The sequence below is a fragment of the Sinocyclocheilus anshuiensis genome, unplaced genomic scaffold (genome assembly GCF_001515605.1).
Source record: "Sinocyclocheilus anshuiensis isolate Anshui unplaced genomic scaffold, SAMN03320099.WGS_v1.1 scaffold1438, whole genome shotgun sequence".
NCBI lineage: Eukaryota > Metazoa > Chordata > Actinopteri > Cypriniformes > Cyprinidae > Sinocyclocheilus > Sinocyclocheilus anshuiensis.
This window is the reverse complement of record NW_015558609.1, coordinates 1-10,985: the sequence shown is the minus strand read 5'-3', so window position 1 is coordinate 10,985 and position 10,985 is coordinate 1. Positions and strand designations below refer to the sequence as shown.

The 10,985-nt window shown below is 37.0% G+C and overlaps 2 protein-coding genes across 7 annotated transcripts; one reads left to right on the top strand and one right to left on the bottom strand.

The window, feature by feature from the left end:
• LOC107680291 (DNA damage-inducible transcript 4-like protein) lies at positions 1 to 1,709 on the top strand. The gene is made up of 2 exons (XM_016476128.1): positions 1 to 270; positions 891 to 1,709. The coding sequence occupies exons 1-2, from the start codon at positions 114 to 116 to the stop codon at positions 1,340 to 1,342; spliced, it is 609 nt and encodes a 202-aa protein (XP_016331614.1). The 5' UTR covers positions 1 to 113; the 3' UTR covers positions 1,343 to 1,709.
• Positions 1,710 to 2,362: 653 nt separating this feature from the next.
• Positions 2,363 to 10,954, bottom strand: LOC107680293 (bromodomain-containing protein 8-like). 6 transcript variants are annotated; one of them, XM_016476134.1, is made up of 7 exons: positions 10,725 to 10,954; positions 10,546 to 10,638; positions 10,371 to 10,439; positions 9,267 to 9,549; positions 7,223 to 7,315; positions 4,344 to 4,388; positions 2,363 to 3,273 (listed from the first exon to the last, which is right to left on the bottom strand). In XM_016476134.1, the coding sequence occupies exons 1-7, from the start codon at positions 10,877 to 10,879 to the stop codon at positions 3,214 to 3,216; spliced, it is 798 nt and encodes a 265-aa protein (XP_016331620.1). In that variant the 5' UTR covers positions 10,880 to 10,954; the 3' UTR covers positions 2,363 to 3,213. The 6 variants fall into 6 exon arrangements, with proteins under 6 accessions (XP_016331620.1, XP_016331621.1, XP_016331622.1 ...); XM_016476135.1 differs by lacking the exon at positions 4,344 to 4,388 and having other exon boundaries at positions 2,363 to 3,297; XM_016476136.1 differs by lacking the exon at positions 4,344 to 4,388.
• Positions 10,955 to 10,985: the final 31 nt, after the last annotated feature.

Below are 10,985 nucleotides of genomic sequence, written 5' to 3'. Positions count from 1 at the left end.
CGCGAGAGGAGCAACACATCTCAGCCTCTCGCATTCATGGACGGAACAAAGAAACAGTCAGTGGAAGAGTTTGGCGAGCTCTCGGGGAAAGACTCGGAGGAAATCACGTTAAAATGGTCTATACACAAGCTCTCGTGTTCGGGAACGGGATGTCCGTCAGGAGCGAACAGGAAAAGCTAGCGGAGGACCTGAGCTTTCTACAACACTTCAGATCCGACAGAGACAAACTCAAACACTGCGGCAGACTCATGAAAGCACAGAGCTCATCAAGTAAGTATCTTATTCCTGTCTGTCCAAACCATCAATTGTAGGGGAAACCGGGGCAAGTTGTCACAGGCGCTCTGTCTCACTAACTATAAAGTCAAAAGTTTCGGTTTTGCATGTTGATTTTAAATAACCTAGTTCACAAATGTTAATTTGGAATATATATATATATAAAGGATGTAATTAAAGCAAAGGTCAACTAAAAAGTCCAATGAATGTTAATGCCAGGTTGTCACGTGTTTTGTTCCTATTTTATTAATTTATTTTTTATATATTTTGAAAATGACAGAATATTCCCATTCTGACAGCTAACCCCGTATAGCGTGACAGCAAAATGTATTAAACCTTTCTTTTAATGTTCAAAAGCTTTTACATTAGACGTGATTAGATGACACTCATATGAGCAGGGATCATGTACATTGTTCCAGTTTTCCAAAATTGCAACATTAATTCTGGCCATGGTCCATGACTGCTTAGATCAGCTGATGGCACTGTATTACAGGCTGACGGTGTTAGTTTCTTGATCCTAATCTAATGAGCCATCGCTCACTCTCAAACTGCTGAGGCGTAAAGCTCCTGTCTGATCAGCTGAGCCTGACACAATCTGTCTATTTACTCATTCACAGGTCTGGGATCCGAGTGCAGTTTGGAAGAGGAAAGAGAAGATGATGCGTGTCTTCAACTCGACCTATCCAAACGCATTGAGAAGTGCCTCTATGAGGCCAAAGGAGCCAGTCTGAGCTGTCGGGAGCTGCGTCTGCCCCGGCGCATGACCACACGTGTGGCCGGAGACATTCTGCGCTCATCCACGGATGAGCCGTGTGGGATACGAGGCGCACTGATCCACATGTTCATGGAAAGCAAGGGCACACTTCTGAAGCTGGGCACCATCATTCCCGATCAGAGTCTCACACCGACCTTCGAGGTCTCGGTGGTCCTGCAGCCTGATCTGGGCGGATGGCCTCCGCTGAAGATCCTGTTCGGGGGCGGGAAGGTCTTGAGCCTCAGACGGGAATATCGGCTGATCAAACAGAAACTCTACTCGTCCGCCACTCCTACTGTACTCGAGTTTTATTAAAAGTGTGGTATTACAAGTAAAAAGGAGGAGAAAATAATGCCTGAGGACGTCTCAGAGGAAGAGGACAAGTTTAGGAAAAGTTCACTTTGCACATGATTTCTGTTAGTGTATTTCAGAGTTTACTGAAAGGTGTTTAAAAATGTAGATAATAACGTTCAGTTCAATGTCAGAAGTTGATATTGTGCAACTGACATTTCTAACAGTATGAACAGCTATGTTGTTATAATACTGCATTATATATTGCTTAAAAGATCATTAACATACATACAAATAGTTAAAAACATAGAACCTGATGCATAAATACTATCATTCAAACGTTTGGGGTCAGTAAGATTTAGCTTGATGCTTAAAATAACTGGTTTCCATTTTAATATACTTTAAAATGTATTTATTATTTTGATGGTGAAGCTGAATTTTCAGCAGCCATTACTCCAGTCATCAACCTTCAGAAATCATACTAATATGATGATTTGCTGCTCAAGAAACGTTTATTAGTATTAGTATTAATATTGAAACCAGTTGTGTTGCTGAAAATTTTACTTAGTTATTATATTATTAAAATTATTATACATTTTTTCAGGATTCTTCGATAATTAGTTCAAAAGAACAGCATTTATTTGAAATAGAAATCTTTACATTATAATGTTTACTGTCAGTTTTGATAAATTCAGTGAATTCTTGCTGAATAAAAGTATTAATTTCTTTCATTAAAAAATCTCACTGATCCAGAACTTATGAAGAGTAATTTATATTCATGTATAACCTGGGATTTTATATTGTTGTAAAAGCTCAAAGCATCACCAAATCTTGAGCTCTGAGACAAACACTATTATCAGGTGACACGGCACGTGTGATCAGATCATCTCTGGGTGTGCTGTGACTGCAGAATGTTCAGTTTTGATTCTTCACTATTGTTTACTAATGTTCAGGGATATAGGAGGGTTCACATTGTGTATGAATCACGCCGCTGATGTACGTTGATGTCATTAATGGATATCGGTGTGTTTTCTCGTGACTTTGAACAGGACAAGCTGGTATTGTCCTCCCAGTGAAGCATTTGTACTAATAGTTTTTGTTTGAAAGCACAAGTTGAATAAATTATTCTTAAAATAACATTGTGTAATTGCAGACACTCATGTTTTATTAAAACATTTCACGACACAATATACAAAAACACTGTACACAAAGACCCTGTACAAAACTATGTTCTTTTGAAACGTACAGATGTCAAATTATTACGTCTCACTTAAAGAACGAAAACAAACTGAACATAGTACAGTAGGCCTTTAACTGTAATCCAAAGCATCCATGATCCTGACTGGGCAAAAATCAAGCTTAAAGAAACGTAGGATCCATCTTCATTCCTATAGAAGAAAAAAAGCTTACTTTTATTGCTCTGTCCTCCGTCGTTCCACATCCTCTCAAACTGATAAGGCGATAGTAATCTTTGTTTTGAACAATGGCTTGTAAGGTTTCATTCTCAGCTCTAGAAAATGACATCCTAAATTCTAACCATCCAGTGGTCATGACGGTGGTACATTCAGCTTTTTTAAAAGGCCAGTGATGACAGCTAAATTTGTGACATCAAGTCAAAAACTTTTAAACAACTCCTCTAAACTCAAACAAACACAAGGTCAGTTTGTCCTGTCCCGTGAGTCTAGTCTCAGAGCACACTTGACCAGTTTTTCAGGTCTAGGACTGAAGGGTTTCTGTGAAAGTCCCTTCTTTTGGTGTCCTTCTGTAATTAGACTGTTGAATTGCTGTGTCAAACCACTGAGGCATTGAGTAACTAAACTTAGCCAGAACGTCTTAAAGAAACGGAAATAAAGCCTATTTGCACTTCCATAACAGCTGCAGTGAGACATCTCAGTTCACTTTTTCATCTTCATATCAGCCTCAATGGCACTGCGACGCCCTCTGGTGCCTCCATCCTGGAAGAGCAGAGAAGCAGGAGGCTGTGAGAAAATGCAAACAGCCTGTCATCCACTGCCCTAACACACCAGACCATCAGTGTGAGAAACTAACTAGCTTTGACCTGAGAACAGGAAGTGTGCGTGTGTTACCACTAGAACAAGCCATTCATCTTAAAGAGACGGTGACATCAGAACTGTGCAATACATAGTTAAGAAATTGAAGAGTACAAGCTAGAAAAAAGAAGAAAAAAAAACAGTGAAAGAGCATTAAAAAATGTGGTGTTCAGGAGTAAATGAGTTAATAGTTAAAGCTGCTCATGGAAGAGTTGTGTTAGATGATTCTTGGAGATAAATAAAAAACATTTAAAAGGTAAGTTCAAGCAAAAATAAAAAAGTAAAATGAAAAAAGATATATACTACCATTCAAAAGTGTTAAAAAAAAAAACTATGCTCACCAAGACTGCATTTAATTGATAAAAAATACAGTAAAAACGGTTATACTGAGAAGGATGCCATTTCAAATAACGGTTTTGTATTTGAATATATTGTAAAATGTATTTATTCCTGTGATGCAAAGCTGAATTTTCAGCATCATTACTCCAGTCTTCAGTGTCACATGATCCTGCAGAAATCATGCTAATATGCTGAAAAATATTGTTGTGGAAACTGTGATGCATTTAATTCAGGATTCTTTGATTAATAGAAAGTTCAAAAGAAAAACACTTATTTGAAAACAATCTTTTGTAACATTAAAATATCTTTAGTGTCACTTTTGAGCAATTTAATGCATCCTTGCTGAATAAAAGTATTCTTCTGGGAAAAAAAAACTTACTAGAAAATACATTAGGGTTAATAAATTGTCTCAATTTTCAGTTCTTAATGGATTATTCTGCTAAACATATCATGATGCTCACAAACTTTTAGCATACAAACCTGGATATGTTCATAACAACATGGACCAAATTCAATGCTGGTGCAAGCGATCAGCTCTAACCAAACAGAGAACTGTGTCACAGAATACATGTGTGTGTTTGTGTTCGGTAAGAGGGGACGGGAAATAACTTGTGATCTTCAACCTGGATACTTACAAAGAGAGAGAGAAGGAAAGCAGGAGAGGCCATGGATAGGCTGTCCTGTAGAAGGACAAACAGCAGAGTGAGAAAAAGAGAGTTCACTATTTAAAACCTATTCCAGAAATAGCCAGAGAGACAGACATGTACAACAGAGCAAAAGCAGGTGTTATGAGAGCAAACGCCAGGTATACTAATCTAAAACCCTGAGCATGAGATGGAAAACATCAGAGACATGTGCAGAGACTAGAATGACCAGACGTTTTATGAGCCATATCGCTTCGTATATCATCCTGATGGACTTACATTCACTTGTCCCATTAATTAGTCTTAACTTTAGTTTGGTTGCTATAAATAAACATTTTATACAGACAATGAAGTGATTTGATGTAGGCTTTAAAGTGTTAGTTCACCCAAAAATTAAAATTCTGTCATTAATTACTCACCCTCATGTCGTTTCAAACCTGTAAGACCTTCGTTCATCTTCAGAACACAAATTAAGATATTTTTGATGGAATCTGAGAGCTGTCTGACCCTGCATAGACAGCAACGCAACTGAAATGTTCCCAAGTCCAGAAACGTAGCAAGGAGATCTGTAAAAGAATCCATGTTACATCAGGGGTTCAACCGTAATTTTACAAAGCTACGAGAATACTTTGTGCACAAAAGAAAAACAAAAAAGACTTTATTCAACAATTCGTCTCTTCCGCATCACCCTGTAGCGCCATTTTGGAGAGTATCACCAAAATGGCACCAGGGTGACGCGGAGGAGACGAATTGTTGAAAAGTAGTTTTTTTCTTTTCTTTTGCGCACAAAAAGTATTCTCGTAGCTTCGTATAATTGTGGATGAACCCCTGATGTCACATGGATTATTTTACAGATCTCCTTGCTACGTCTCTGGACTTGGGAACATTTCAGTTGCGTTGCTGTCTATGCAGGGTCAGACAGCTCTCAGATTCCATCAAAAATATCTTAATTTGTGTTCTGAAGATGAACGAAGGTCTTACAGGTTTGAAACGACATGAGGGTGAGTAATTAATGACAGAATTTTAATTTTTGGGTGAACTATCCCTTTAATGACAAGAGTGGATGGGATATCTGTTGTGTTTCCTTTAAAATATGAAGATATAAGATGAAAACATCTGTCATGCATGTGCAAAATGATTGACAAAAGATTTTAAATAGAAACAGATGCTCTTATTTTATTGTTCTGACAATAAAATCTGAAAAAAGCGATTTAATATACTTTTAATAACAAACCTACTCATGATATTAATTATTAATTTTCATTTACACATTTAGCAGACTCACTCTTTTTAATCTGGCTAACAATTTACATTGCCAGTCATCTTAAAAACATCTTACGATGACTTCAGGTCAACAAAACGTTTGCTTTCCATTGGCTTTTGTTTCCAGATGGTTGTGAATTAAAACAAAAACATGAACTTTCACAGCGGAATGGATTTGAACTCAGGTCTCCCGCATATAAAACGTGTTGGAGGATGGAGCAGTTTTCTATCATGGTCATCTGGTCACCCTAGAAAGCTTCTCTGCATGTAGACACACGGCTGAGAAAGAAAAGGAGGATGGAATCAAGATGGAAAAAGGAGAATCCTAAGAATGTAGATACTAAAGGGAGGATTTGAGGGCTTGATGAGTAACAGAGAGAGATGTGTATATATGTGTTAGCCGGATGAAGATTAAGGTGTTCATGTATCTGTGAGTGTGTTGTAACTGTTTCCATGACAACCGCAGCACTCCAACATAAACTCAAATAGATGGTGATGAAATGAGTGTCCAGTCATTTGAATGATCTCAGTCACACAGCAAAGAGCTCAGTGTGAAAGCATCACTGAGACTGAAACCATGCAAACAAAATAATAAATAAAAAAAACTTGCTTAACTTTGGTCTGGTGTGTGTTAAAAAATAAAAGTGGCACACAGATTCAACAAAAGAAGACATCAATAGGCTATTTAACCCAACACTTACACCACATACACAAATATATTGTTTACATGTTTACAATAATCACATTTCTATCCTGTCTATAATAAGGTGATATACAAATGTTTGGGGCCAGTAAGATTTTTTTCTAAGAAATGTATACTTTTATTTAGCAGAAGTAATGACATTTATAATGCTGCAACAGATTTCTATTTAAAATTAATTCTGTTTGAACTTTCTGTTCATCAAATAATCCTGAAAAAAAAAAATCATGAAACATCACCGTTTCCAGAAAAAATATTAAGCAAATGTTTTCAACATTGATAATAATAAGAAGTGTTTCTTGAGCACCAAATCAGCATATTAGAATGATTTCTGAATGATCATGTGACACTGAAGACTGGAGTAATGATGAAGAAAATTAAGCTTTGCATCACAGGAATAAAATACATTTTACAATATATTAAAATGGAAAACAGCTATTTCAAATTATAATACTATTTCACGATTTTAAAATATTTTTCTAGCATTTTTGATCAAATAAATGCAGCCTTGGTGAGCATAAGAAATGTGTTTCAAAAACATAAAAAAAAAAATAAAAAAAAACTTACTGACCCTAAACTTTTGAACGGTATTTTGCGTCTATCTATCTATCTATCTATCTATCTATACACACACACACACTTAGAAAGCAGACAGACAGATAGATGGATAAACAGATACTCCGCCACATTTTTGAAAATTTTACATTATTCTGCGTATAACCACACTTGTGATACAATCCTTTACAGAACAACTAAGCCACAAATATGGTGCCATGTGGAAACCTGGAAGAGAAACTCGAGTGTTAGGCTCACTGTGTTTGTGCATGGGTTAGTACAGAAGTCATCTCACCTGCAGTGCCCTTGATTCTCACCTGCGAGTGCATGTTTGTGTGTGTACAGCACTGACCTTCTCATAAGTGTCTTGTTTGGAGTTGTTCCTTTTCCATCTGGCTGGTGGTTCTGGCTCTAAATGAGGGTCTTTGTGTGCAGGACTCAGGGTCTACATACGAGACTGTGTGTTAGTGCAAGTAACGCTAACCTTACTGTCAGGGACTTCAGCAGTTCACTCGTGTGTGTGTGTAAGGGACATAAAGTCTTTTATTTGGGTCCTATCAAGAAGGGGTTTCATGTGGAGCGTGTGGAAACCAAATCGCTTCTGGATCAATCTTACGAAAACATGACCAGTCCCATTTCTGCCCAAAACAAAAAAAGGTACAGTGCATTCTGAAAGAATCACTAACTTGCAATTCTTGTGTGTTGCAGCTTTAAAAAGTTGTATATTCTTTTTTTTTCACAATTCTTGTGTTGCAGCTTTAAAGTTTTTTTTTTCACATCCATCCACACTCCATAGTCCATAAAGATGCCTTTTTGAAATGCATTTTATTTCAGATGCATGCGATATTTCAGTTTTTTTTAGTTTTAATAAATGTGCAAAGACATTACAAGTCTGTTTTGAACTTTGTCATTATTGGGTATGGATTGTAGATTGCTGTGAAATGATGTGCATTTTAGCATAAGGCTGCCACATAATAATATGTGAAAAAATGAAGGGGTCTGAATACTTTCTAAATGCACTGTATTTTATATTTGCCATAAAGAAAAACAGAACCATTTTCATGACAATTAAACATCTGGTTCTTATTTCATGCTTCTCATTTTGGGGTGAAATATGAAATATGAAGTTTTTGACAGGTTTTGTGAGATTCACCATACAAGGTTTGCATTTTGCGTTTGTACAGAAAGTATTTGGACAGTGAAACTTTTTCCTGCATTTCAGCATTTTTGGATTTTAAATAAAACTTAGCTCAGGGACTGAGTGCTGAAACGACACTTTGAGTGCAGCCATCCCATTAAGAGCTAGAAAATCAATTTGTGCAGATTACCTGTGAGTATTACAACAACGTCATGTGCAGCTCGTGGTCGCAAATCCATTTTGTGTGTATTGACAGCCATTAAGTCTGCAGGCTAAAGACATTGCGAGTTATATTTCCTGATGATGCATCAGTTTGTGCTTTCCCATTCAATCTCAGATGCACTGAAATCAGGTCAGTTTGCAGGTACTGGCTGTTTGGTGCCATTGCCAGCCGATAGTTTGAGGCAAATGGTTTTAAAACTATGTTTTCAGGACACTTTTGAATTAATGCTGCTTCAACAGAGACAGAATTAAGAGCCAATCCCACAGTGTTTTCATCACAGATAAAGCTCCATGCTGTGGTGCACAGGAAGCTGTTTTTCTACTTTCCTTTCTATGACTCCGAGCTCGCTCTTCCTAAACCGTTTCACTGTCCACAACACTTCACTTCAGATGTCTACAGACTCTTTGATGTACTCTGATGTCCCGTCCTTGAGACATTTGAAGCTTCTAGCCTGCTCTCTGAAAAACATCTCAGCCTATATCCTGGAAAAGGATCAAGTATCTTGATTTGTTCTAGAGATGCTATTTTTCTTAATAACTGCACATGCTGTTCACTCAACAATCCAGTGTTGTTATTGCTAACTAAAACTGCAATTATTAAAAATAATTTTAGAGAATTTAAATAAAGATGTAATAAAATATAAATATTAGATTAAAAAATATACATTCAAATATATATTAAAAAAAACTACTAAAAATGGCTAAAACTAAAATGAAAAATATATATGAAATATAATAAAATATTAAATATTAATAACTATAGCAGTATATAATATTAAAGTAACCGTCTTAAATATCTTTTAATGTGTTCCTGCTTCTTTAAGCTCTCTTTTGTCTCACTGAAGGATCTGCTCTAATACGTCAATATAAGTTTGTCTATTAAATGTCACTGGCCAAATAATTAGCAGCGAAAGCGTTGTGATTATGTCTCCTTATAGTGGTCACTGTGTGTGTGTGATGATATTTCTCCAACCTTCTCCACAGCATCGTTTCCACTTGTGGTTTGTGTGTGTGACTATGCATGTGTGTCCCTAACCTTCTCATTGGGGTCTTGTTTGCGGTTGGCCTCCCTTCCGCGCAGGCTCTTGGTGCTGATGCCTGATTCTGATGTTTGCATGATCAGCTGAGTGGCCAAGAACTGCTGGATCTGTTCCAGAACGTCCCTCTGCATCTCCAGGGCCATGTGGTAGACGTCATGATCCGAGCTGTTATACATCACCGCGTTCTGGAACATCAGCATGATGTCACGCTGGAACTCCGCCGTCGTGCGGATCTGCCCAGACTCTATGTTCTTTTTGATGGCTGATAGGTCCATCGGTCTGAGGAGGTGGAGATTTCAGAGATTACATCTTGGATGGTCTGAGGGTGAATACATTTTCTGCAAATTTTCATTTTCAGGTGAACTATTCCCTTAATAATTTATTAGTAAATAAACATTAAGATCAAAAAATGCTAACTAATGTTTAGGGCCCTATGAAATCCATTTTATTTTTCCCAAAGTCTCAAGTTTTTTGTTTAATTTTTTTTGGATTACGTTGCTTTCTGTTTTAATGTTTCATTAAATTAAATATTAGTAATTTTAGTAATTAAAAAGCATGTCTATTCCCTTGAAATCATGAAACTTATACTATGTAACAACAATCTATTAAAATTTTAACCAAAATTACATTTTTAGGGCCCTATAAAATGTTTTATTTTTCACAAATTCCAAGGTTTCTGTTTTAATTTTTCCAGATTTAATTTTAATAATTTAAATACATGTTAATAAACAAAAAGCATGCCAAATTTATTTAATTCATGAAACTTTAACAATTTAATTTATTTATTACAATTTGTATAATAATAGGGCCCTATGAACCGTTTTATTAATTTCAGAAATTCTGTGTTGTCTCTTTTAATTTTTCTGGATTTATGATTTAATACGGCTTTATTATTAATATTCACAAATACTTGTCCATATCTTGATTTGGTTAATTGTACTCATATACTTTTGATTTATTCACCCAAAATTTATCATTCGGTGTTATACAGTAAATTCCATTTTTATGACTGGATTCTATGATTATGTTCACATTTTCTGCATCACAGAAATCACAGGGCCCTACATACTTAAAAGAATAAGAGGGTCTCATCTTGATACCTGTGTACGATGCTGTGATAACCAGGGGCGATGTCATCAGACACAGGTTGCAGAAACACACTTGCATACCTGAAACACAAAACAATAAATGACAAACACATACAACACATTTCTGTCTACAGGTAAGAGCTCATCACAAAACAGCAGCTGAGGTAAGTATGAATGAGAAGCTCACCTGTGATTGGCTGCTGCCCGCCACACCAGCATGATGGCTTTCTTCCAGATCTTCTGAGCCTGCAAGGCCTCTTGATCTTCACTACACATGGAGCTGAGAGAGAGAGTTGTTAAAGGCAGACGAAAGATTAAAACACACATAATACACGCTAACACACAAACATACACAGAGACACTCACAACTGTGATGAGGCAGGGCTGCTGGCGGTGGAGTCCGCTGTAGTGTAGCGCTGAGAGTGACTGCCGTATCCATCCTCACTCTCACTGGCAGGAGGATCAACCTCTGAGAGATACGGCCCCTCTCCGTCCCCATCGCCACACTCTTTCATCTCCATCCCTTCATCCACATCCACCTCACTGCCTCCATCCTCTTCATTCACCTCCTACAGCATTTGAAGAAGGAATATTAAACAGAGGAATATCTGGAATAGCCTTCCTGAT

What these genes read in the sequence shown, in the direction of transcription:
- LOC107680291 (XM_016476128.1), top strand. Translation starts at nt 114, where the DNA reads ATGGTCTATACACAAGCTCTCGTGTTCGGGAACGGGATGTCCGTCAGG. An exon ending in GAAAGCACAGAGCTCATCAA is followed by an intron (nt 271 to 890) that starts GTAAGTATCTTA and finishes ACTCATTCACAG; the next exon opens with GTCTGGGATCCGAGTGCAGT.
- LOC107680293 (XM_016476133.1), bottom strand. Translation starts at nt 10,879, where the DNA reads ATGGAGATGAAAGAGTGTGGCGATGGGGACGGAGAGGGGCCGTATCTC. An exon ending in CGGGCAGCAGCCAATCACAG is followed by an intron (nt 10,440 to 10,545) that starts GTGAGCTTCTCA and finishes TTTGTGTTTCAG; the next exon opens with GTATGCAAGTGTGTTTCTGC. An exon ending in AACAAGACACTTATGAGAAG is followed by an intron (nt 4,389 to 7,222) that starts GTCAGTGCTGTA and finishes GTCCTTCTACAG; the next exon opens with GACAGCCTATCCATGGCCTC.